At 47.3% G+C, this 27,524-nt stretch overlaps 1 protein-coding gene across 1 annotated transcript in view; it reads left to right on the top strand.

Moving 5' to 3' along the window:
- Positions 1-1,955: 1,955 nt before the first annotated feature.
- Positions 1,956-27,524, top strand: part of DSTYK (dual serine/threonine and tyrosine protein kinase) — a 49,391-nt gene continuing 23,822 nt past the window's right edge. Inside the window, exons 1-2 of the mRNA XM_029935577.1 lie at positions 1,956-2,220; positions 19,436-19,821. Of these exons, the coding sequence (XP_029791437.1) occupies positions 1,956-2,220; positions 19,436-19,821 (651 nt within the window). The remainder of the gene's footprint in view (positions 2,221-19,435; positions 19,822-27,524) is intronic.

Here is a 27,524-nt window from a genome sequence, read left to right as displayed (position 1 = left end):
ACTGTCTCTGTCTCTCTCAAAATAAAATATTAATGTAAAAATAAAATAAAGTACTAATGAATAGTTTTTTAACGAATGAACTCCAGGGCTGTTACCTAACCTAATGCTCTTCCTCATGAGTTCTGCCTTTCCAAATGTGCCTTCTTCAAGATAGAAATTAATTCCCAAATCCCTTTCTGGACAACTCCATCCGTGTACTCTCTCATCTGATCCTCTTTGTTAGAAAGGATTGTGTGTGGGGAAGGGGGGCGCCTGGGTGGCTCAGTCGATTGAATGTCCAACTTTAGCTCAGATCAGATCACGATCTCAAGGTTTGTGAATTTGAACCCTGCATAGGGCTTACTGCTCTCAGTGCAGAACCTGCTTTGGATTCTCTGTCCCTACCTGCCCCTCCCCTGCTCATCTTCTCTCTCAAAAGTGAATAAACAAACCAAAATAAAGCAATGATTGCATGTGGCAAAATTTTCATATACTGTTTTGCTACCACACTGTCACTGCTTCTTTTAAATAATATCACCCATATTGTATTAAACTTTCCATTTTGTGTTTTCATTTGTGTTTTACTGAGTCTTTTAGGGGTTGCATGGGGGTCTTGCAGAAATGAGGAGTGCCTGGTGGAGAATATGTAAGTAAAAGAGAGGGAGTACAAAAGAAAAAGTCTGAGCCTCCCTCCAGAACTGCAGTCCTTCACACACACACACTAACCAGATTCATGTGAACCAGTGACTCCTTTTTATAAAATACTAAAAGCCCCCTCACATGTTAACGTCGAATTAGCCCAGTTATCATGCCATCACTTTGCTAGGAGCACTTGCACTCAAGGTTTACAAGTTTGGGAGACAGAAGCAAATATTTTGAAGCAAGACTCACAGAAGTTTACAGCCATAAGGGCTTGAAGATCAACTAGCCCAGACCCTTACTTTATGATCTCAAGACAACACACCGGAGGCATTCAGACTCAAACTCAAGTCTCCTCTTAAATTCAGTTGAACTACACCATCCAGCAGAGGTCTGGCCTGGGTGAAAGAGGGGGTCATTGCACATCAAGTAAGATGGGAAAACTCTGTGTCTGGAGAAGAGAGGAAGAGAAAGCAGGAGGTGAAAAAGAGGCGGTTGTTAAGTTTCGCCTCCTCTGTAATTGTGTCCAGAGCTCTGTGACATCTATGTCAATAAAAGTCTATATTAGCAGAAGCCAACTTAAGATAATCAGAACTGGTTTGGATCTGCAAACCTCAACTTCCCCTAAGCCAGCCCAGTCTCTTTACTTCCAGAAACCAGTGGACTTCGGCTTAAAGTTCTTTGACGACCCTTTCACATCCCCCTTTTCCACACCTGGAGGGAAAGAGGACGCAATATAAACAAGAGCCGTTTCCCTATTTCTAGGGTGTTTTCAGTCGATTCCCCAATATCTACTGTATCCGGAAACTGAAAACCATTTAGGGTAACCATGGAGACATTATTGGCCTCAGTCTCGTTTCCTTCCTTCTCTTTGCTATTGAAATCTTCTGCTCTGATTTCACTAAGACACCCCACTTCTGCTGACGCGGGATTCTGCAGTCTCCTCTCTATACAGGGCGCGGGAACACATTTTGAAACGAGAACGTATGTGCGCAAAAACGCGCGAGGTTCCACGGGAGTCAGCCCCATCCACCTTCTCCAGGTTTCGGAGCCCACCCCGACCCAGACTACAAGTCCCAGGAGATCCCGCGCCGGGACTGCGCGCTCCAGTGATCCTTCCCTCACTCTCCGGGAGAGTGGAGATAAAGGTTCCGTTGGCGGCGCACTGCGGGTTGGTTTGTTTTCAACGGAGGTGACGGAGGTTGGAAGCCTGGCCGACTGCCGGCGGGGGCGTCAGGGGGTGGATTCCTCCTCCCCGAAGCGCTGGGGGGCGGGGAGGAGGGAAGCGGGGCCAGCGGGCCGGGGACCGAGCCTCCTGGGCAGAGCAGGCTGAGACGATGGAGGGCGACGGGGTGCCGTGGGCGAGCGAGCCCGTTTCGGGTCCCGGCCCGGGCGGCGGCGGAATGATCCGCGAGCTGTGCCGGGGCTTCGGCCGCTACCGCCGCTACCTGGGCCGGCTGCGGCAGAACCTGCGCGAAACCCAGAAGTTCTTCCGCGACATCAAGTGCTCCCACAACCACAGTTGTCCCTCCTCCCCCACGGGCAGCGGCGGGGCCGAGCGCGGCCCTGCCGGCGACGTCGCCGAGACCGGGCTGCAGGAGGGTAAGGAGGGCAGCCGCGGCGGAGGCAGGGCTGGAGGAGCGAGCCCGAGGGCGGACCGCACCCCTGTCCCTGCAAAACAAGCTGGGATGGGGCGCAAAGTGGGAGAGGGCAGCGTGGCCGGGCCCCCGGGCCTGAACCGGCCGGATCGGCCAGGAGGTGGGCCGGCATCCCCCGGGGTGGGGGTGGGCGGGGGGCGCCCGGAGGCCGGCGGGAGGGCCAGGAGTGGGCTCGGGGCTCGGGGCGCGGGGGGAGGGGCCGAGGAGTGAGAAGGGGTGGGCGGCTGCGGTCCGAGACTCGCCTAGAGATGGAGGAGTGTGAACGGACGGAGGAAGGGTAGCAGGCAGGGTGCCCCCAGGAGCCCGAGGAGCCCAGGGAACTGAAGCAGATTGTGTTTGTGTTGTGTGTGTGTGTGTGTGTGATTATGTGAAATGCTTTTGCACGAAAACTCTGAAGAAGTAAGGAGTGTACTGCAAATGGGGCTAGGTCGCTAATGGAAATACCTGTCTTAACGTGCCAGGGTGCCTGAGCGGTTGCCCGTACTTATGGTGAAGAAGTTAGAGAGGGAAGAGATCGGTTGTTGTTGTTCTTGTTGTTTGGTCCTGAGACTTCTGACTTGATTCTCCCTGGGATGTGCTAGAGTCCCTAAGCACTAGAATCGTGCAGGGCCTTTGATCTTTCCCAATTTCTTGCTTCCTCTTCAACTGCTTTTGGTGGGGACCTGGAGGATTTTCTAAGCAGTGCGTCTTATTAGGCAGTAAGTTGGGAGAAGGGACTGGCATCCAATGTGGGCAGGTACTCTGGGGACAGCAGATAAGTCAGGTTTAATTTAACCTGAAGTGTGCACTAACACCAATTTAGCAATAAAAATGGCTCGTGCCCTTCCCCACAGATGGGGTAGGTCTCCTGGGTGGATCCTGAGAATCTAAGCGTAAAATGCCACTGGCGATTCTGTTGCAAGAGGGCTGCGGACACACCTGGGGGAGCACAAATGTAGATGCTACAGCAAATTTGAACCGAGGCTCAGACCAGAATGAGTTGTTGACCTCTTCAGAGTTTGTGTGTTGGGTTTGGTTTTTTCGAAGTTGCACGTGTGATATCCTCAATTTGTCTGAGGTCCCAGAAATGGTGATAAAAGTACGACAGTAAGAATCTGATGTGGTCCCGGATAATACTATTCCACTGGGCTTGCTTGGATGTAGTACAAAAGGGAGGAAGAGCATGGTAGCTCTTCCGGAGTTGTGGTTTGGATATCGTCTGCCCAGAGATTTGCTGTTCTGAAAGTGGACTTAGAGAGACTGTCAGAAAACTAGCAAGAAGGGCTAATGTTTTCAGAGATGATCCTCAGAACGCGTACTTTAACCCTCTCCCATAGCAGTGCTTTCGGGCAGCTTTCCTGCTCACAAGTTTTTCTTACAGCTTACCTAAAAGAGTCCTCTGCTGCTGTGACTTCGTAACAATTACTTATTTTAGAATCACTACTGGGGGGAAAAAAACCCATCAGGAGTAGATTCATCACAGAGAGATGGAGGTTTTCAAGGCACCTGGACAGGCTCTTGTTTTTATTCTTTAAAAGCCAAGTTAAGAAAGACAAATGTACCCTTTGTATTTTGCCTCACTGGCTTTTCTAGTTGACTGCATCGTGAACCAATCTTTGCGTATTCTATTTAACTCTCTTCACCCTCTGGAGTCTGTTCATTGGAAACAAAAACCAGGGTAGGGTGCCGATGACTGGACTGGGAACAATTTGGTTTTGTTCCATAAAGTGTTTCCATTCTTTTAGGTATGGAGAGTTTTACCGTTGGGGGTGAAAATGAGCATCAGGGAAAATCAGTGAGGTGGCGCTTAACTATGTGTATTTTGGGAATGGCCATTTTCCCAGCTCCTTAGGTAATCGTGTAGAAAGGAGACTAAAACCTTACTTCTTAAAAGACAGCTAGCTCCTGTTTCCTCCTTTTACAGATTATCGTTATGAGGTCAAGTCCGCTCAGAGACTGTCTCAACTGTCTTTTGTGAGTGTTGGTTTCTGAATAGGAACTTGGAATAGCAAAAGAAAGAACACTGAAAGTTTTTTTAAAATTTACTGTATCTATTTCACCCAACCCTCCACCCAACCTCCCCTCTGGCAACGACCAGTTCTGTTTTGTCTCTTTATTTGCTTATTTTTTGGTGTGCGTGTGTGTGTGTTTCTTAAATTCCACCTATGAGTGGAAACAACACCCAATTCATAACTTAACAAACTTCTGGAAGGCTTTAATCATGACTTTAGAGTGGAAGCGTGCTTCTAGGTTGGATGAAGTGTAGTATTTGAACAACTGCAGGTCATCTATTAACTCTAATTTTTATTATTTCACTTTTAACCACAAAGAAGATGGGAAGAACCCCCAAATACTGCTTTCTTATTAATTTTGACAGTTTTGTATTTATTGGGAGAGTGGCAGGTTAGAGATTATATAATGGACATGATGTTTTTTAGAAGCTAAAAAGTAGGTGGAATTGAGCTCTTAAAATAGGAGTAGCTTGGCCCATACAGAGCAAACTGAATTACAAGTGAAATTTCTTTGATTCCATGCCTCCTCTGTTGCTCACATCATTGGTCTTTTCAGTTAAGTCCAGGGGATGAGAGTCCCTTTATCTGATGACTTTCCTCTGTCAGAGGCTTTAGAAGCGATGACATGAAGGCTTTGAGAACTTCTTTGCAAAAAGGCAGAATGGAGTGTTACAAAGTAGCAAGGGAGAAAGCATTTTTCTTGGTTTGTGATCCAACAGAGTTCTTAGCTGATGCAACATATCACAGAGGTATGAATTTTAAGAAATTGGAATGACTCAAATGTGTCGGGTTGGAATGCCCTCTTCTGGGCCGCATTCCTTCAGTCCTGCCTCTGCATCACCACTGTGCTGTCCGTTTCCCCATCCGGAGCTGGGGGTTACAACAGCGGTGCTTGCCTCTAGGGCTGCTGGGAGTTAACGTGTGTGTTCAGAACAGCGCCTAGTAAGGTGCTGTGTAAGTATCAGCTGTTATTATTCAATAAACATTTAGTACTTCTCTCTAGGCTTGTTGGGAGTTAATATATGTTAATAGTTGTATTTAGCACAGTGCCTGGTACCATCCTGTGTATTACACAATAATATTATTCAATAACCATTTAAGTACCTGGTATGGGGAACAAAGAATCAAATAAAGATATTGGCCTTGGCCTTAGGTTAGTGGGATCCAGTCTTTCCCTTCTCTCCTTTTCTCCTAAGAAAGAAAGAAGAATTGTAATTACTACCATTACAGTGCACCTATTACTTGTTTATGCTGGATGAGGGATGAGAAGGACCAGGAGTCCTGAAGTCTGTCCTCTAGAAAGGCACAGCCTATCTCCCACCATATACATATGCAACACCCAAAGCAGAAAAATGGCACAAAGCTAAGGTATGGCTGGATTATAGGCATTTTATGGGAATTACAATTCTTAGATTAAAAAAAAATTTTTTTAACATTTATTTATTTTTGAGAGGCAGAGAGAGACAGCACAAGCGGGAGAGGACCAGAGAGAAAGGGAGTCACAGAACCCGAAGCAGGCTCCCGGCTCTGTCTGAGCTGTCAGCACAGAGCCCGATGCAGGGCTGGAACCCATGAACCACGAGATCATGACCTGAGCTGAAGTCGGACACTTAACCGACTGAGCCACCCAGGTGCCCCACAATTCCTAGATTTTTATAGCTCTTTGCCTGTGGTTAGCCAACAGCTTAGTTTCTTTAACTTTCGTCTCCCTCTTTTTTCCCTGCACACCTAGCGTCAACTGGTTTAAAAGAAGAGGAAAAGCACCAGAGTGCTGATTTGAAATGGACATTTTTCTTGAACTCCTTAGACAGAAGTTGGGATAGGTAATAAAGCTTCAGTGGCAGAGTGACATCTGGGAAAGAGAAAATTGAGCGAGAGGAGATTCTGTATAGCGTAGTTTCCCGTGGCTGCCTCCTTCATGGGGCCGAGCCGTGGGGAGAAGTCGGCTTGTGGGGTGAAAGAGCGGGACACTGGGACGGGTGTGCTTTCCAGGAGGTTGCCCTGATCTGAAAGAGCTGCCTCAGCTCTTCAGTACAAGCCCAGCAGACGTGGTGTTGTAATTGTGGTTCTTACTTTATTACTTTTATTAGCCCAAGTGTAATGAAAACTTTCACTTTCTCTCGCAAGTTTCTTCCCATTTGGAGGCATCACATAGTGCTCGAAAAGCAGGTACCAGCATTACAATCAGACCCGGTTTCCTATTGTAGTTCAGCCTCTGATTCCCTGTGTGACTTGGGCAAGTTGCTCACCCTTTCTGAGTCTTGGTTTCTTTGTCTGTAAAATGGTAGTGCTAATAAAATGCTGTCTACTGTGTGATTCCGTCTATGTGAAATGCACAGAATAGGCCAAGTCAATAAAGATAGGAGGTATGGGGTGATGGCCAGTGGGTGAGGAGAGAGGAGAATGAGTGGTTGCTGGTGGGTATGGGATTTCTTTTTGGAGAATGAAAATGTTCTGGAAATAGATAGTGGTGCTGGGTGCACAGCCTTGTGGCTATGCTAAAGAAGCCTGACTTAGACACTCTGCAAGGGTGAATTTCATCTAAATACCCACATACATACATAAAACGGGAGTGGTGATGTCTGCCTCCCAAAGTTGTTGTGACAGAGATAAACACTTTAAAGCACTTCGTTACTAGTGTTAAATCGACATGGCTGTTTGTGTGTTCGCACGTAGTTGGCGAGCACTGGATTATGAGCTGGAACGTGGTGGGTTTGGGGAAGAATGAGAGCAGCAGAAAGATGGAAGGGGGGCCACAATGGTTTCAGCTGGAGCGAAATTCAGCCCTGCATCTCTAGACTCCCAGGCAGTTCTGCTTCTGTGACGCGCCCCGTACTCTTTTCTGACCTGGCCACGAAGATATAAAAGGCACCTGGCAGTGGAGAGGTTTTGTTACACCTGAGTCACAAGCCAGGCTGCATCCCAGGCCGTGGAGCCGTAATTGACTTCAGTGAGAGACTTTATCTGATAGAATTGAGTATAATGTGACACTACCTCCTCTGGCCCCCTCTGCCAGTCTCCAGCCCCTGATATTGAGGGCACCAGGCCCCAGCTTGCCGATTTTGCTACCTCCAGTTCCCTGGGGGGCGCCTGGGAGGAAGCGGCCTCTCCCAAACACAGTAACTCTTTGCACCTTTCCCGTATGCAGCCTTTCCCTTCCTGATCTTCCTTTTCCTAGGATGTGTTTCCCATGGCACAGCGCAGCCCGCTCTTAGAAGGGCTTGGATAATTCTGCCTGCCTTTCAAAGAAAAGACATGAGTACCTTCACGATTTGCAATATGTGTAGTTTAGTCTTAAATGTCATTACTGATGTCAGTATACTTAGTTCTTCAGCTTTGCAAGCGGTTTTTAAAGAAAGCCTGGCTTTAACCAAAACTCCATCTGGTCTTTAAGTTTTGTTTTGCTCTGTCCGCTTTCCCAGCACCTCCTTTTCTTTCTTAATGCTTTTATTCTGTGTCTCACTTCCTGCCTTAAATGTACTTCTCAAAAACAATCTTTTGGAAATAAAACCTCAAAAAATATGTTGTTGAAGGGCACCTGGGTGGCTCAGTCTGTTAAGCGTCCAACTTCAGCTCAGGTCGTGATCTCACAGTCCATGGGTTTGAGCACCCCCCCCCCCCGTTGGGCTCTGTGCTGACAGCTCAGAGCCCCGAACCTGCGTCAGATTCTGTCTCCCTCTCTCCCTGCCCCTCCCCCAGTCATGCTCTGTCTCTCTCTGTCCCTCAAAAATCAATTAAAAAGTTAAATAAATAAATAAATAAACTAAAATATGTTGTTGAAGTAAAGGGGAATATGAATTTCACCTGTCCCTGTCTCTCAATTCCTGTAGGCCCTGGACATGCAGAGCATGTTTTGTTTGTTGGTAGGATTGCTATGGGTATATTTGTTTTATCCAGTTTCCTAGATTGTGAACCTTAAGGGTAAAGACTGTGTTTTACTCATCTGTGCCTTCCTCCCCCTCGCAGTGCCCGCCATGATGCTTTGTATAGACAAGGCAAATAACTACTGGTTAAATTCTGTCCCCAGAGGGTAGATGTTGGAATGATGCTTTTTCCACTTTGGAAGGGCATCCCTCCCCCTGCCACCCCCCATGAAAGACAGGGATTTTTGTAGATTTGCCCACATTTTACTAGCCAGGCCCCTAAAAACAAACAGCGATGCATTTGAGAGCTGACTGATGAGACTAGGTTGCGTTCCGTCCTGATACCCAAATGATTTTCATGTCCCAAAGATTGACTCACATAAATCCTAGTATACCAGGTATTCCCTTAATATTAAGAGAAGTGAATCCTTAATATTCATTCACTCAACAAATCTTTATTGAGGCCTGACTCAGTACTGGGCACAGGAGACACAGTGGTGAATCACCGTCCTGCTAATGTTATTTCAAGTTGATGCTATGCAAGGAAGGGTTAGTGTTTCCTCATGTCCCCTCCAGAGAATTTTCTACAAATTGGTTACCTACTTAACTGTTAGCTGCCTGTGAGGACATGGGATAAGGCGTACGGGAAGTCGTCAGATTAAATGACACTGGCAGAAAAAGGAGTTGAGAGGCTTTGCTCCCTTCTGACAGGGTTGGGGATAATTAGCCCCGACCTGACTTTGAGGGAGTAATTAACATTGTCATCTGTATGGCTCAAAAGCAGAATGCATTGGGGCGCCTGGGTGGCTGACTTTTGATCCCAGTTCAGGTCTTGATCTCAGGGTCATGAGTTCAAGCTTGCGCTAGGCTGTGGGCTGGGCATGAGGCTGGAGTAACTAAGATTATTGTTAGAGCATCTTTCATTTTGCTATCTTTTCTCAGAGCTGACTCAGAGGGAAGCCGGCAAGAATACAAGGTGTGGGGGTGCATGTGGCTTTCTCCTTGACAGTGTCAAGACCTAAGGTGAATTTGCTCCTTACTTCTCATAGGAGAACAGTTCATCTCTAAGGATGAAGGGTTTTGCTCTTTCCGTAGCCCAGTGGGTCTGATGGTGCTATTCATGGCAAAGGTACAGAGGGTGAGTCCATGTGGAAGATGCAGTTTTTCTTTCTGGATTCTCTCAAAGGTCTGACTGGAGTCCCCTGTAGTATTTCTAGTCTAAGGATAGGCCACCCGATGCTTGAAAACGGATTCCTTCTTTGCCAAATGGGGAGTCGACATCGCAGCGGTGGAGATATTTGCCCCTTGCTTAGACTCTCGGTCAGCCTCTCTGGGAAAGTCCCCTTATCTGTGGCACCCCTCCAAAGTCCAAACCAAAACTCTCTGAAGGAAAGTTGGTTGGGGCATGGGGACTCGTCAGTATCGCCTGTGGGCCCCTGGTTGAAGTGCCCATCACATGTAGTGCCTTTTTCTGTCTTCTTTAGCAGGCAGTATGAATGGTTTGGATGGGTTCCCAGCCTTCTACCAGGCCGCTGTGGGAACCTTCAGACTACAGCTCTTTGGAGTCGGGCTTTGTAATGTGCTTCCGTCCCCTGGGGTGGCGTTCTCTGGGCAGGAAGATGGGAAGTAGGACTTGAGGATTGTTTTGCCTTTCACTCCTCTAATAATGCCTCAAAACTGTCATGAAGAATGATGACAGGTTATGTGATCATAAAAGCCTTTGATTAAAAACACACGACAAAAACCCTCATACTTCTTTTTATTTCTTATGTATTTATTTTTGAGAGAAGGGGGACAGAATGTGAGCAAGGGAAGGGCAGAGAAGGAGGAGACACAGAATCTGAAGCAGGCTCCACGCCCAGAGCTGTCAGCAGATAGCCTCAGGTGGGGCTCGAACTCATGAACTGAGAGATCACGACTTGAGCCAAAGTCGGATGCTCAACCGACTGAGCCACCCAGGTGTCCCACTTTTTAAAATTTTTTAATATTGTATTTATTTTTTGAGAGCGTGCAAGCAGGGGAGGGGCCCTGAGGGAGGGGGATCAAGGATCCAAAGCTGGCTCTGAGCTGACACCCCAGAGCCTGATGCAGAGCTGAAACTCACAAACCACAAGATCATGACCTGAGCTGAAGTTGGATGCTCAACCAACTAAGCCACCCAGGTGCCCCTCACTTCTTTTTTAAAGATGCTTTTATCCCTTTTCTTTCTTCAGATGTTTTAAAAAAAAGTTCAACCTTAGCTTTATCAGGTTAAGAATTTTAGTGCCTTATTTATGCTGGACATATTTTATAGCTTAGTGTTTTTTTACCCCTTCCATTTCTATATATGGGGAAAGAATTACATTTCCCAGGACTTTTTTTTTTTAAATCAAGCTATACTTTCCAGAGCAAAGACTAAGGCCCTGTCATTACTGCAGCTGGATTCAAGACTAATTTGAATAAAAGCTCACTCTTTATTTTTTTTAATTTCTAACATTTATTCATTTTTGAGAAACAGAGAGAGATTGAGCAGGGGAGTGGCAGAGAGCAAGGGAGACACAGAATCTGAAGCAGGCTCCAGACTCTGAGCTAGCTGTCAGCATAGAGGCGAAATGGGGCTCAAACTCACGAACTGCAAGATCGTGACCTGAGCCGAACTTGGATGCTTAACTGACTGAGCCACCCAGGCGCCCCATAGTTCCCTCTTCATTTAAATTAAAGGGACAGTATCTGAACCAATATGGAGTTAACTTTTTAAGGAATATTCTGTACAATGTATCCTACCCGTAACTTTTAACACTTTGGACATATGCAGGGGAGGAATGTGTGGGGAGGGGGACCGGCCAGGAGGAGAAAAGACATTCTTATTCTTTTGGCACACAAGACCCCACCGGGGGAGTCTTTCTCTGTCTCCCCCAGTTGAGTAATTGGCCTGCTCTGCTGCTTCCTATTCTATGGACAGAAATGGAGTGGTTCTGCCGCTCCAACTTGGAAGGGTTTGTGGCTGTGGGACACGGGGTGGCAGGGGAAGGAGACCTGTACTCCTGACGAGGTGGAGATGTGGTCCCTCCCGCTGAGCCATCAGAAGGACCCCTGCAGGCAAGTGCACTTCTTGTTCCGTGAACCGAATGGCCCCACTAATTTCTGGCAGTGCGTCCTGCCCTGGAGCGCGTTTTTCTGTTCCGCTTAGCCTTGAGGACTTGGGTTCTAAATCTGATCCTGAACTGCTTACTTAGGTGAATGCCTTGAACTCCCCAGACTCCCGGCAAAAGTAAGGGAGAGTGAGGAAACTGTTACTAAGCTTCAATTTTGTTATTACTGTATTTGATGTGTTTTTTATCTACTGGGTTTGTTGTTGTTGTTGTTGTTTTGTTTCATTTTGTTTTTGTCCAGTAAAATTCTCTCTCTCTGGCATGTCCCTGTGAGATCCAGAACTGGGTACACTTGGCTAGGTATCCCTTCGGGCTCATTTAAACACAATTACTTTGAAATAGTTTTAAATTTACATAAATGTTGCCGGAGCAGCACAAAGAGCTTCTTGTACCCACTTCGTGCAGATCACCCAGTCGTTAAAATATTGCCTTTGTGCTTGCTCATGTTCTCTTTCTCTCTCACTCGCTCTCTCGCTCTCTTTCTCTGAACCTTTTTGAAAGCCAGCTGTAGACAGGTTGTCTTTTCTCCTCTAAACACTCCGTGTGCCCCTTCTCCCTGGCAAGGCCAGGCTTCTCCAGGCCAATGTGTAGCGCCCCGCGCCAGGAGATTGCCTCAGTGCCACTATCCAGCGCACAGACCTCACTCACGTTTTGCCAACTGTCCCAGGAATCATTCTTTTTCTCTCTGATTCAGGATCCTATCCGGAAACATGTGTTGCATTAGTTGTCATGTCTCTCGAGACTCCCTTTCCTTGGCATTTATGTCTTCAGCAGGTTTAAAGAGTAGGCTTTAGGGGCTCCTGGGTGGCTCAGTCGGTTAAGTGTCTGACTTTAGCTCAGGTCATGATCTCACAGTTCCTGGGTTCGAGCCCTGTGTCGGGCTCTGTGCTGACAGCTCAGAGCCTGGAGACTGCCTTGGATTCTGTCTCTCCCTCTCTCTCTGCCCCTCCCCTGCTCACACTCTCCCGCTGTCTCTCAAAAATAAGTAAACATTAAAAAAAAAAAGTGTAGGCTTTATGCCCTGTAGGGTGACGCTCAACCTGGATCTGTCTGTTGTGTCCTGATGACTAGCCTCCGGTCCTGAGCTTTTAGCAGGACAAGGCACAGAAACGATGGAATGTGCTTCACGTCAGGGGTACCTGATGGCAGCCCTCCCATCCCTGGAGATGTTAGGCTTGATTACTGGTCATGTTGGTGACCTCTGGGTCTTTCCACCTTAAAGTCACCATTTTTCCCCTTTGGAGTTGATTAAATCATCTTTTGTGGGAGGTGTTCTAAGATTTCGCCGAGAATCCTGTTTGTGAAAACTCTCCCCTCCACTGGGCCTCAGCGCCCACTGACAGCTGCCACCTGCCTTGGGGAGGTTTTCACAGCTTTCATCCCTTCTGAATACGTACTTGGTATCCTGTGGTAAGGAAGGGTTTTCCTTTCTTGCTTAAGTGTTTATGTCAGTGTGGACTTGGACTTGGGAATTTTTTTCCATAGATTATAATCTCTTATCATTTAAGAGATTTTTTTTTATGCCTCATTGACCCTGATTTGGTCAGTGAGCCCCTGTCCCCCTTCCCTTTGAGCTGGTTCCCTTGTCCTTTTGACACATCCCCACCATGGAGTGGCTCTTGATGGTTACTGGGTGTTGGAGGCTACATCTCAAATGACAGAAGCTAAGCCGTCTGTGAAGCTGGGGGTTGGCTTTCTTGGAGGGACTGCTTCCATCTCCGCATCCCGTAAATTACAGCGTCAGCTGCCTGCCGCCCGTCTGTGCCCTCTGCAGCCCGTCTGTGCCCTCTGCAGCACGACCAGCCTCCCAAGCAGTTTTGCCCGGAAGGGAACTTGTCAGCAGGCTGCTAAGTGCGGACTCTTCATTTCAGAGCTCCCAGGGCATATGAACTTCTGGAGGCGAAGCCATCTCCCTCTTCCCAGGTGCCAGGACAGCCTGCTTCTTAAAACCTGGTAGAGTGCCGCCTGGGTGGCTCAGCCAGTTAACTGTCTGACTTCAGCTCAGGTCGTGACCTCAGGGCTCGTGAGGTTGAGCCCCACACCCAGCTCTCTGTTGACAGCGTGGAGCCTGGAGCCTGCTTTGGGTTCTGTCTCCATCTCTCTCTGCCCCTCCCCGATCATGCACTCAAAACTAAATAAACATTAAAAAAAAAACTTGTTAGAGACCTTAACATGGTCTCCAGGTAGGACACCGTACTGACATTTCTGCCAGCCTGACTTGGCAGCTTTCAAGAGGAGCTTTGGCCACTTGAGAACAGTTCAGTCTCTGATCTCCAAAAACCATTTCCTCCAATTTCCATGTACCTATACTGTTTGGTCCTGAAGAATCCGAGACCAGACTCCCTAGGCATGTTTTCCTTAAATCCTCCTGTGTTCCTCATGCGTCTCTGTAATTCAGAATCCTTTAAATTGAGCTGAAGGACAGAGCTGGTTTGGGAATGAGAAGTAAATGTGTCATGGCAGAGTTCTTTCTCTCAGCTCCTGGGATTTTTGTGGCTCAGTACCTTGGAGCTTGGAGTAGAATTTATGGTAGTAGAAAAACTATATCACATTCATTTCTCAACTTTGGATTTGTCCTTTTCTCTACTCTTGGCACCTACAGTTCATAGGAAATAAAAATGCCTCTCTGCTTATTTGTGGAAATGCAGTTTAGTATCCCCGATCCCTTCAGCAAATTATTCAATCCTCCCATAAAATCTTGTGTATGTCATTCACTTTCAGAGAGGACTACAAGTTCAGTGTTAGAAGTGAGGTGAAAACACTTGACCCAACAGAGGGAGACCCTTGGGGACCAGGAAACAAGGATTGCAGTAGTAACTATTGAGACCAGGATTGCTTCTAAAGCCCCGCCTACCTTGTGAATTGCAATAAGAGAAGGCGGAGATAGAGTCTCAGGTAGTGCCATACCTGCCTTGGCCGTGGACTGCTCCTCTCGCCGGCCTTCACTAACCTCTTGAGTGTGTATTAGTGGTCGGAATGGAAGCCGGGCAAGGAGCGGGCAGTGACCTGGATCCCTTGCCATTACTCCAAAAGCAATCAAATGAAATGTCTATCCTAATGGGTCACTAGAGACATAAAAAGGCCCTTAGCATTTCTTCCCTCCAATTCTCCCTCTTTATCATAGTCTGAAACTATATACCCACTGATAAGAGGAGTGTGAAAAATTTCTCTGAAGAGCACCTACCTTTTCTTTGAGAAAAGGAACTCTAGAGATCTTGGGCAGAACAACTCTCTTTAAAAGCATGTACCAGCCAGTGGGGAGACTGTGTTGTTGTTCCCCCCCTCCCCCCAGGCTCTCTTTATTCCTCCTGATTTGGGGCAGTTTTCAGAGAGACTCTGTCAGTCCACTTTGAATTGGGGTCCTGCAGTCACCAAATTGTGTTTGCCCCCAAATTGGGAGAAATGTAGTGGGTGTAGAGGAGGGAGGATTTCTCCTCCATCCTTCTGGAGTCTTCAACCAGGCCTAAGGATAAAACTGATGTAAGTTGGTACAGGACAGAAAAGCATACACATTTTATTACATTGTACCTGTACATGGGAGTCCCCACAAGAGCTGAAGAGCCAAAGAAACAAAGCTGAACATATATCTGTGTGTGTGTGTGTGTGTGTGTGTGTGTGTGTGTACTGAATTGGACAAAGAGAATTATGAAAATGTGACAAGACACAGGGGCTTGGGCTGGAGCAGTTAGTGGTGGAAAAGTAACTGAGAAGGTAAGGGGTAGGTTAACAAGGCTTAGTTGTACTGATTTTTCTTGGCCTCGACTCCAGGTCTCTGGTGACAGGAACGTTGCTCTCCTTCTGGTGTTGTGAGTTCATACTCCACACGGGGGTTTTATCTCCTGCTTTCAGGAAGAAAAAGGGGAGGTGAGAGCAGCAAATGCCTTGAGCTCAGAATATCCTTATGTCAAAGTGGCACATTTGGTATGGCATATTCTGCCATCCTTCATGGGCACAGCTGAGTACCAGGTGTTGAGCTGACCCCCCTGGGACCTGGATCCAGCTCCCGCACGTCCTGTGCACCATCTCTCATCTGCTCAGATAAATGGAGAAACGTGGGCTCTGACTTGTTTTGTTTTTTAAGCTACTGGTTCCTCATCTGTGAATGAGGATAATAATAGTCCTTGTCTGGTAGAATTGCGGCCATTAAATGAGAGGAGATGGATAAAGAGATGTGCAGAGAAAGGGCTTAGTGGATGTTACTGTGGGGGAGGAAAGTAATTTTTCCTCAGCTCTACAAGCTTCTTGGCCGAGACACCCCTGTGATAAAAAGACACGTTAACAGGAGGACAAACACGTTTAATAACATGTATACCTCCCGTCTATGTGGGAAAGACCAAGGACAAACTTTGCAAAAAGGCTCACGCCACCTCCTAAACATCCTCTCCAGCTAAAGACAAAGATGTTGAGGGCGGGGAGTCCGTTATGGGAGGTCACCCAGTGAAGCACTGTGAACTGGTAAAGTTGTTCTGCCTTAAGATAAGAGTTTCTGGAGGCTTACACTCATCTTGTCTTCCTGAATCAGAGAGGGAGCCGCCCTTGCAAATGGAGATTTCCCTTGTGCGGCTGTAAATGTAAATGTTTCTTACAAAAGAACAACTTGTACTCAGTTTCCAGCGCTTCACCTGTGTCTGCTGTTTATTTTTAAATAACCAGCTTAAAATAAATGCCAAAGAGGCTTATTGAAGGAGAGGTATATTTTGCACCCCTTCACTATCGAAAACAAATAAACCAAATGCGTTGCTACTGTAGATGAATGTCTCCTCCTCCTTCCAGTTGGACACCTTTGTTTAGAAGTAACCCTAATCAAGATGATCTGTATTTAAGAAGCATCGGGAAAAGAAATAAGAGCCTTGGCTTGCACTTAAGACAATTTGATTTGAATTTCCCTGCAGTTAGTGTTGGCAGGGTTAATGTGCTCCCGCTGAGAAGCCCCGCTGATCCCTTCTGGCAGCCCCATATGCAGATGCTGCTATATTAATTACAAAAGAAAACCCGATTAACTTAGAAGTCCTTTAGCTGTCAGTGAGACAGCTGCTCCAGCTCTGAACCAGGTTTTCTTCCTCCCTCCCAGGTCAGTCTTGGGTTTTGAATCTCTTCTTCAGAGAGTTGCTAAAAACGCACTCTCTATAGGCCCTTGGAACCCCTGGCTAGTTTAGTCGACTTTTTGATCTGCAGTTATCATAGCCCAGGAAGAGCTTGGATTAAATTCACAGATCATTTAAAATGAAAACAACCAGACCAGGCAACTACCCATCCCTTTTAGTGGTTCTTCTTTGACCCGTTAAAACCTGATGGCGTCCTGGAATTTTTGGACCTGGAAAGGAGGTTAGGGATGATGTCATGCAACTCCCTGAGTTCACAGAGGAGAAATCCAAGGCTGAGGAAACTCAAGTGCATTGCCAAAGTCACAGAGCGAGTGAGCAGCAGAGCCTGGGATCCACTCCTCCCTCCAGAGCCCTTGACTGAGAGAGGCGGGGAGCGAAATGATCTAGTGTTGACTTTGTTTCTGTCCGTGCCCTTGTTCAAATGTGGCAGACCTGTGTCTGAGATCAATGAAAAAGCTTAGAGTAGTGGCACAGAAGCAAAGGGCTTGAATAGTGACGCACTGAAAAATAGACAGCGACACCCACAGTGGAGATTTTTCTTCGGTGCCATAGTTGCACGGAGAACCCCAGCAAAGGTCGTGGAAACAGAAGTTAGAACTGGGCTCAGCACCAGCACCCCCCACCCAATGCACTGGTCTATGGTGGTTTGACCCTAGCTGGTTTATTTGGAGTGGCTGTTTGTGTCACTACAGAGATTGGGGGGGAGGGTGATCTTCTGGGTCAGATGATTAACGGGGTGTGTCTGCTGTGGTTTTGGCTGATGGAGCATGTTTTACTGGCTCTCCTAGAGTTGACACTTTGTCTCAGAAGTTTTGTGATCTCTCCCTCTGGTCCTGAAAAGCAATGAGTTGGTTTAGTACTCTGTTTATCCACTCTCCATGCTCATTTAGGTTTTTTGTTTGTTTCTTTGTTTGTTTATGTGTCAACTTTCCTTGTCGGCGTTAGGAAGGTTGTCGGTGTGGACTTTCACCTGGACACCTGTCTGAATTGAGCAGCACTGGGAGAAGAGGAAGGGATGGGAAGTGTGGGTGAGAGGGAATCCAGCTGGTGAATCTGTCCTTCTCGGTGTCAAACGGACACCACGGTAGCTGAATTCTGGGAGGTGAACGGGGCGGTCCTAGTCTGCTGTCCAGGTCCAGTCTCCGTGTTGACATGAAGGTTTTTAGGAACAACGGTTGCCCGTAAGCCATTCACCATGGTACTAGACTTTTCTGAGTACTTGGTGGAACTGCTTACAGCTTTCTGAAGATAATTCTCCACAATAAATAGAGTCTTACACTTCACAAATGAGTACATAACCTAGAGAGTACTTACTATGAGTCAGTCACTGAGCTGGGTGTTGAGGATGCAGAGAGAAATATGGTCCTTCCTACTTTTGATCATTATAAACAGATAACTAGAATAGACCATGATAAGTGTTGTTTAGATAAAACAGGATAGGAAGGGATGCAGGACTAGCCCATTGCTACTTGCTAAGTGGTCACACAAGCGATTGACCTCTCCTGTCCTCTCCTGTCCTCTCCTGCCCTCTCCTCTCCTCTAACACCTCTCCTCTCTCTCCTTTCCTTTCCTTTTTATTTTTATGTAATCTCGCCACCAACGTGGGGTTCAACTCACACCCCAAGATCAAGAATTGCACGCTCTACCAACTGAGCCAGCCAGGTTCCCCATGTCCCTTTGCTTTTAGATTGTGGATCAAAGATTAGACCAGCGGTCTGGTGTGTTACTCTTGTGCTTGGTAAATACCTTGCACACAGTTAGGCACTCTGTTTCCACTCCTTGCTTTTTCAGAAGAACCCAGCTCTTTCCCAGGAGAGATTTCCCTGTCTCGGGGTCCTGTGTTGCTGATGTGCATGTGCAGGCCAGGCGCTGAAAGGAGGGGCCTAATGAGATGCGCAGAGCAGTCTGGGTGAAGGCAGACTTCTAGAAACCTTTTGGTGGTGCCATGTGTGTAAGAGAAGGAGTTTTGAAGATTTTTAATAGGACACGTACATTCTGAAGTAGAAGAGCTTCTTAAATCAGACCTCCCTTATTCGAACAAAGTAGACGGCCCAGTAGCTCATGGTGAGATGGCTGAAGCGAATCCTTTCCAGTTGGTACCATACAGAGTTTCAGTAAGGGTGTGTGTGGCTGCCCAGGGATCAGCCTTCATACAGCCTAACAACCCGGGGTCTGGGCCGTTCTGATCAAACGCAGGGGCTGCTCGAATCCTAGGCAGGACCGGGCACCAGCACCCGAGTTGGGAATGATTGCATTGAGCATCTGAGCATTTCAGGTCCATGAATTTCGGGTTCCTTTTCCCAGACAGAGATCTCCCATACTTTAGGAACATACATCAAAGTCTTGCTGTCCATAAACCAACAGAATGTGATTTGGTCAGGAGATACTTATCTTAACCAAGAGCCCGAAGTTTTAAGAGGACAGAAGACTTGGCAGCTGGGATGCTGTCACCAGCGATAAGAGAGCTGGACTGGAAAAGATTCTGGAGCTGAAGCAAACTTGAATAACATTGTGTTTCAATATATGTATATAGAAAGATTAGTTCACACATTTCGTTATAAATTATGCCATAAATGAGGAAGGTAACAAGCCAAACTTGCAGATGGTGGAGACATTTAAAGGGGCCTTATGTTCAAGTGTTAGGTCTTCTGTCACAAAGGCTTTCATGTTGACATACTCGGTACAGTTTCCCCTTGGATTCACATCCGGGTTAGTGTAGTCCCTTCTGGCTCTGTCAGTTCAATGATCTCGTCACTGTGGTTGAGTCCTTGTGTACTCCTCGGGCTGACCCACCGCTGCATGTAAAAGGAAGCGGGGGGGATCAGATCACTGGCACCTTTCTAGGTAGAGACACCTGCTCTGGGGACAAGCCAGGGAGGGAACTACTGTTTGATATTTGGGGAGCTTTTTCTGACTCAGACAGTTTCCTGATGTCCAACCAAGGGCTTCTGAGATACTTCTTCCCTAGGTCCCGGCCATCCTGACTGGGTCTCTGTGTGAGTCTCTGTCTACCCGCCCTCACTGTCTCTCTGTATTCTCCTTCTCCATCCTCCCCACCCTCCCCACCAGGCCAGCTGAGCTGCATTGCCTTTCCAGCTAAGGAAGAGAAATACCTCCAGCAGATTGTGGACTGCCTGCCCTGCATCTTGATCCTCGGCCAGGACTGTGACGTCAAGTGCCAGCTGTTGAACCTGCTGCTGGGGGCGCGGGTGCTTCCCGCCAGGCTGGGCAGCGAGGAGAGCTGTAAGCTGCGGCGCCTCCGCTTCACCTATGGGACTCAGACTCGGGTCAGCCTGGCACTCCCCGGCCAGTACGAACTAGTGCACACGCTGGTTGCTCACCAGGGCAACTGGGAGACCATCCCCGAGGAGGACCTGGAGGTCCAAGAGGACGGTGAAGACACTGCCCACGTTTTAGCCGAACTGGAGGTGACGATGCACCACGCTCTCTTACAGGTACCGGTCTCCTACCCCCCACAACAGTTGCACACATACACACTGGCTTTCCCTGTAGCTGAGCTTTCTCTGAAAGTAGTTTGGCCATTTGTAGTCTGGGCTCCGAGCATCAGCTGATAGAGTGCATAACCTAGGAAGCTGAAGACCAAGGCCACAGCAGTGCCCGTCCCTGCCTCTGCTACCATGCTGCAAGTCCCCGAACAGTAGCTCATCTCCTTGCCTCCTTACCTCCCTTTCTACCACAGAAGGAATGCGCCACGTGCATCGTGACAGGCCTTCACAGAATAATTAGAGTCAGGGCTAGAAATCCTTTTTCATTTCTCAGATGGAAGGTGTTGCTAGAATTGTCTCCAGCCATCCCTTTCTAAAAGGACTGATAAGGTAATCGATTATTAATGCTCTTACTAGAGCTGAGGCCAAGCGAAGAATCTTGTGAGGTTTTCTGCAGACCTGGCCATTATTTACTAAGTGGGACAGGTCATGTCTCCTACTTTCTAAGGAACTCGGGAGCCCGACAACAGGTCTGGCTTGGCGTAAGGAGATAGGGAGATCCCGTCATCTGAAGACTATCTTTGCTTCTCTTTTGAAGGGAACTCCGGAGAGAGAGAGCACACCTCTTGCAGCATCTTCCGAGCAATTATATCGATTCTCTGGTATTCCTGTCTCCACTTAGGAAGGACCCCGTTCTTATGCTAGGCTCCCTCTCCTACGCTACAGCTAGGCCTGGGCTCAGTGATTAGACTGAGTGAGTATCAGTGAAGAGTGTGACCCTGTCAGGGGTCAGGAGTGGGTAAGATTAAAAAATGTAGAATGCTCAGAACAGAGAGTCTCTTCACGTTGGTTAGCTGTGCCAGGAAGGAAGGGCTAGCTCAGCAGGGCTAGGAAATGGGTTTCTTCTTTCTTGTAACCTCCTTACCAAGCCCTGTTCTAAAACGCCTGATCTCCTAGTCAGTGAATGAGTCCTTTGGTTGTGACCATGGCCTTTGACACTCCAGAAGTAGACACTGTCATCTCATTTCCTTCCAGAGACCAGATTTCTTTTATCTTGATAAATGCTGCAGGGGCTCTGTGCACAAGCCAGCATTTCATCTGAGCTGAGTCTTGGTGGTGGCTTCTTTTTAATGTTTTTTTTTTTTCTTTTTTATTTATTTTTTGAGAGACAGCGTGAGCAAGGGAGGGTCAGAGAGAGGAGACACAGAATCGGAAGACAGGCTCCAGGCTCTGAGCTAGCTGTCAGCACAGAGCCCCACGCGGGGCTTGAACTCACAAACCGTGAGATCATGACCTGAGCCGAAGCCAGACACTTAACCGACTGAGCCACCCAGGCACCTTGAGTATGCTACTCTTGATCTTAGGGTTGTGAGTTTGAGCCTTGCATTGAGTGTAGAGATTCTTAAAATATACGTGAAGAATTGCACTCGCCATAAGACATAACACTTGATGTCAAGACCTAGTCCATATATATACATATACATTGAAATAAAATTTCCTGAAATAATACTTTTACTTTTCACAAAACACACTGTTATCTTCTCTGTCCTAGTTGATTTCATTTAGTAAAAATGATGGCAGCAACCCACTAAACTTGATGCCATGAAGTGCTACTTTAGGGCCTGCAGCTTAAAAAAAACACTGTTAGATAGCCACTATGACTACTATCGTTTGGGCCATGATTCTTCCTGTTCTTGCCTTTTATTTTTATTTTTTAATTTATTTTAATATTTACTTATTTTTGAGAGAGAGACAGAGTGCGAGTCGAGGAGGGGCAGAGAGAGGGAAACACAGAATCCAAAGCAGGCTCCAGGCTCCAAGCTGTCAGCACAGAGCCCAACGTGGGGCTCAAACTCAGGAACTGAGGGATCATGACCTGGGCCGAAGCGGGATGCTTAACCAGCTGAGCCACCCAGGGGCTCCCCTGTTCTTGCCTTTTAAAAACAATCTTGGAATGTGAACAAAGCCACGTGCGGGAGAGGCACATTAGTTGATCGATTTCTCTGGATCCCTTCATTTTATGGGCTTTAATTTTTAATGCTCATTTACTTCTGTTCCGTGACTTGAGGTCATTCAAGTGAGTCCGGACAGGAAAGTGAGAGCCATTCCCCAGGCCCACGTGTGAGCCCTTGTCGTGCTGAGAAGGGCCCCCCTTGCCTGCCCCTGAGGTGTGCCAAGCACTCAACTGAGGTAACAGTTGAGGAGGCCCAACTTGGTTGGGAAGTTGAGACACCAAATCCGCTTTTCTCTCTGCACAACTGAAATATGTACGTTCTTTCTGGAGGAATAGTCTTCGCTTGTCTTGAGGAATTCTCTAGGCTCTGGTGTTCCAATTCATGTGGTTTGTGGGACTTCCTTAGCCAGTGTTTTTCCGGATCTGCTTTATTCTCCAGTGGTTTTGATGTAGAAATAGCAACGGACCCCAACGGTTCTAAGTTTGGAACCCCTTGATGCCGTGCCTCAGAGAAGCCTTAGTAGGCTTTGTGGAGCTGAGGCCCTGCTCCTCCACTGTGGTCAGCTTCCTGTCTTCATTACATTCACAGGCCTCGCTGCCGGGAGCTCGCTGCCTGGAGCGTTTCACAGCTACCTTGAAGATTTTGGTGCCAGTGAAAAATATGTGTTTTTGTTTAGCTCCAGTTATTTTTAGGACCAGCGAGTTAGCTCTATAAACAGCCCCTCTGTTTGGTGTCTAGAGGGTGGTAAAGAAAGGAAACACTTAGCTCAAGGAAACGAAGCTTGAATTAGGGGAAATGAGATGTTCATTTTCAACTGTCAAATTATCAAAGTAGAATTTCCCCCTACCCTCTTGGACAATGGTCATTCTTCTAATATGGCACTTGAAAGCAGTCATAAATTAGCCATTTTTAGTTCATTCCAGAAGAGGCTGGCCCACACACACTCTTAGTGTTTGGTCTTCCCAGCTTTGTAGCTCTGGGTCCCCTGAGATCCTCACTTCATAATTCAACAGAGGGACACAGTCAAGCCGTTACTTTCTAGAACCTCATTTCGTGTTAAAACATAGGCATTTTCCAAATGGCGACCTGTTTCACCGTTCCCCATGGTCACTGGGTCTGTCTCCGAGTACACACTTCCCCTCCCCCATCCTTGCCCCCTTTCTGGCACGTCTACTACCAACTCCTCTTACAAGTGCAGTGGGACACCGGTGTTGCTTCAGAGTTCCCCCAGTCGGGGGGGTGTGTGTGTGTGTGTGTGTGTGTGTGTGTGTGTGTGTGTTTCCTGAGAACGCCTATAAGAAAAGGAGTAGAATGAAGCTGAAATGATTCAGCTTTCTAAGTCTGAGCCGGACTCCTACAGCCTGGCCATGGCGTCTCACTTGTGTTGGCACTTACAGAGCTGACAGTTATTCTGCCGGCCTGCATGTCTCCACCCTTTGGATGAATGTACATGTCACCCAGCACCTAGACTGCCACATGCTGACATGGTCATTGGCTCAGGGCGATGGATGTCCTGTAGGGTGTCTTTCAGGGAACTGAGGTAGACTGCTGTTTCCAGGCAAGGTCTAATGACTTGCAAATAAACCCTTCCCTCTCCCCTTCCCCCACCCCGCCCCGCCCCCACAATTTTAACTCTAACCAGTTGAATAGTAAAGTTTTCTCTTTATAACCCTCAGTCAGCAGCTAACAATGGAAATAATCTATCAAAATAATTTTTTTTTAGTGTTTACTTATTTTTGAGAGAGAAAGAGTGTGAGCAGGGGAGGGACAGAGAAAGAGACACAGAATCTGAAGCTGGCTCCAGGCTCTGAGCTGTCAGCACAGAGCCCAACATGGGACTCGAACCTACGAACCATGAGATCATGACCTGAGCTGAAGTCAAGCACTTAACTGACTGAGTCACCCAGGGGCCCCAGAAATAATATATTTTTTAATTAATTATTTTTTAAATTTATTTATTTATTTTGAGAGAGAGAGAGAATCCCAAGCAGGCTCCACGCTGTCAGCACAGAGCGTGAGATGGGGCTCAAATCCCCAAACCACGAGATCATGATTTGAGCCGAAGCTAAGAGTTGGATGCTCAACTGGCGGAGCCACCTAGGCGCCCCGGAAATAATTTGTTTTTAATGTCATACAGACATTGACATTTTTAATTTCCCAGCGGTCAATACTTTCAGAACTCAAAATCATTATAGAGGATTTTACTTAAAAGGACAAGTTTTTGCAAAATTTTAACCTCTGAATTTACTAAACAGCGTTGCTGGAGAACCAGCTTCTCTCAAATTTTTGTCTAATTATTGGCATGAATGATGGTGCTGTATAAAACTCAAAGTGTTGTGTGTGGCTTCCCTTTGGTTAGACACCACGTCTTCACCTGAATGTCTTTAGATCGAAAGATAGCGGTTGATTGGTAAAAAGTCGGAAAGAAGCTGGGTGAAGGTCCTTGGGGCAAGAAGATACCTTTTAGGAAGACATAGTGTGTGGAATTAGGTGAAAAACGGCCATTTCAAGGGAAAAGAGGCCAAGTTGGTGTAATGTGTACAAGGTAGAGAATGATACACTAGAGATAGAATTACAATGAGGAAACCATGATCTTATGGGGCAAAGACAAAGGGGAACTAAAGTGTCATGTTAATAAAGGGTATCGGAGGTTCAAGCAGATGCCAAATTATAAATTTCTTCTAGCCAGTGAGCCCGTCTCGTCGTATTCCTCGCTCGCCCTTCCCCTGGCACGCACTGACACATGCGGTGGCCGTAACCAGCCTGCGCGCACCGCTCTCGGCCAAGAGCCTACACGTACCTCCTGGAGGTTAATTTCCCTATTAAGGGTCGAGGTGGTTTAGAGGCAAGCTAGGTTTTTGTTTTTTTCTGTGCTCGTGAAAAAGTAAAAAGAACCGCTTGAATCTGAGGCTGTGTTTTTCTCAGTTCACCACCAGGGCTTCACACGTGGCCGTCCAAGGTTAGCTTTTAGGGAGAGAAGCTGTCAGAGACGATAGTCTTCATCTTCCTCTTCCGACTGTTTTCCAGGATCCTGTGGACAGGATCTTTTCCAGGATCTTTCTTAGACCCTGAGGCTTCCCTTGGTGTTTTCGCGGTCTCAGAGCTCTGCATGCTTCACTCACTTTGAGTCAAGGATGGTTGGGGCAGAGACCTCAGAGACTCGGAGGCTGCACGGACTGGCAGCAGACAGTTGGGGTTTTGTTGTTGTTGTTGTTTAATAGAATTTTTTTTCTAATTGATGAGGGGGAGAAAGTGGAGGAACGGGGCAGAGAGAGGGGGGGACACAGAATGTGCTGACAGATCAGAGCCTGATGTGGGGCTCGAACCCACCAAGCTGTGAGATCATGACATGAGCTGAAGTTGGACGCTTAACCGGCAGAGCCACCCAGGTGCCTTCAGTTGGAGTCACTAAAAATACTCTTTTTGACTTCTTTCCTGGCATCTCAGTGAGTCCCTGCGGATTGTTTCCTGGCAGAGACTTGGCTTGGGGAGGATACACTTTTTAACCTGGAAACGAGGATCGTTAGGGTCCCTAAAATCATCTTGTCCATCCTTGATTCTTCTTTCAGAACTTCTCCAACATCAGCCCAGCACCAGCCGTGACACACAGTAGACCTTCAGTAATCATTTAACCAGGCCCTCTGGAGTCCGGTGCACCCAGATTGACATGCTGGCTTTGTCACTTCACCTTGTGGTGTGCTGGTTCCCTCATTTGCAAGGTGGGGGTAACAGTCCCTGTCTTTGGGGACTGGTTCGAGGCCTCAACGAGAGGGTATGTGTAAAGCACTTTGCAGTAAGCCAGTCCCCTCCTCCCTGGATGTATGAGTCAGTGTCCTTGAGAAGAGAATTTCCCCTGTCAGTTACCAGCCCTTCCCTGACAGCCATGTTGGAACTCCTGACTTATGTCCTGTTCCAGCTTCCCTACAGTTGTTATCCTGCTCTAGTTAGAGACGAAGTTCTTCGTAATTCATCATGAAATACTTTTGTAGTGAAGGAAGAGAAAGATATTATTAAAATGTCAATAATACAAAAGTTAAAGTTATAAAGTTTAAAGTTAAAGGTTTCCCTTCCTCCTCCTTTCTTCTTTGTTCTACTACTTTGTCTCTCTGCTTTGATGAATCTGGTGACAAGAGAATAAAGTTTCACATTCTTGTTGTTTGTTTGTTTATTATTTTAGAGAGAGAGAGAGCAAGCATGAGCAGGGGAGAGAGAGAGAGTCTTAAGCAAGCTCCAAGTTCAGGACAGAGCCCAACGTGGGCCTCAGTCCCATAATCCCGGGATCATGATCTGAGCCCAAATCAAGAGTCAGGTACTCAACTGACTGAGCCAGCCAGGGCCCCCAGATCCCTGCTTTTATCTGTATCTACGGTTCTGGATGTTTGAACAGCTGTGGAATACCAGCTACAAGGCACATTGCACACAGGCTGTTCAGTACACCTTCCGCAAGTCATTTTCTATATCATAGCGAGAGTAGAGAGGTATTTTCCTTAATATGTAATTAACGTGTAAGAGAGATCGTTCTGGGAACCCTATAAAAATGAAGAGAAACCATCCTGTGTGAAAACAAACAGGGAAAATCTCTGAACAGTCCTGTGAGAATGGCGGGTGAGGAGAACGGGTGGTAAAGTAGGCAGAACACAGGGACCGGGATTGAGGTGGAGCTGGGGTCGATGGCGTGCTGCTTTTCCGCAGGCTGTGACCCCGAGGTCAGAACTGCAGAGAAAGCAAAGACCTCTGGGGCCCACCTGAGGTATATGGCTGTCTTCTGTTTGAACCATCAGTTAGTATACTCGTCCTCTGCCAGAACTGAGTTTCGGTGTTGTACCGTGAACCGTGGCGGACCGGAGTCTTCCCCAGGGAGGGCCGGTGTTCTTGGGAAGCGATCTGGCTTCTTCAGTGATTGAGCGATTTCTTCTGGGCATTTAAGATAATGTCATTTTACATCAAAGAGAAAACTTAAGAGATCACTTCTGGTGTTTGCAGAGTAGCAAACTCCTTTCTGTTCGTTCTCTTAATCCTGCTGAGAAAATTGATGTGCCAGCTTCTGCAGATTCTGTGCAGAATGTGCTCTACAAGAGAACTCTCTTTAGGAATTCAGTGTGACTCACATTGGGAATTATGGGATACGCTTAGGATTCCCTGAGATCCTTTTCCCCCTGGTAGAGTAAGGAGCAAAATGCTCACTCAGTGCTTGATTCTCAGCATAGAGGCAGACAGCAATTGTGGTAAACGTGCGGGGCGTGGGTTGATAGACAGCATGTTTCACTTGTGATTATTGAAGAAGAATGAAGGCATCACTTATTCATCCATCCATTCTGCGCCCGTTTACTGGGTGCTCCGAAGCGCCAGGCACTGACCGAGGTGCTAGGAGGGAAGCGAGCCTTCCACGAAGCAGCCCAAGATCAGACTTCCTCCCCCGTGGCCACAACAGGGTCCAGAGCCAGTATGCTTCCTCCTCTCCATATTGATTATTACTTTCTTCACTCCCTGTCTCCAGGAGACAGTGCTGGCTTCCCTTTCTGTTTATAACTGTCGGGGATGAGTCATCCCTTCACCGTAAGCGTCACGGCATCACTCAGCACGTTCCAGACTCGCATGTGCGGCTGCCAGGATGCCAGGCCGCAGCTCTTTTCGCCTGTCTTCCAGCCGCCACGAAGGCGCAGTGAGACCAGCCGCTCGCGGCCGTTCACCGGGGAGGCGAGGGGCAGGAGCACATACTTGGTTTCTATCCGTTCTCATTTCCTACAACATCTGTTT

This window comes from Suricata suricatta, chromosome 3, assembly GCF_006229205.1.
Source record: "Suricata suricatta isolate VVHF042 chromosome 3, meerkat_22Aug2017_6uvM2_HiC, whole genome shotgun sequence".
NCBI classification, from domain to species: Eukaryota; Metazoa; Chordata; class Mammalia; order Carnivora; family Herpestidae; genus Suricata; species Suricata suricatta.
The sequence above is the reverse complement of the archived record's forward strand: the minus strand, read 5'-3'. Positions and strand labels throughout refer to the sequence as shown.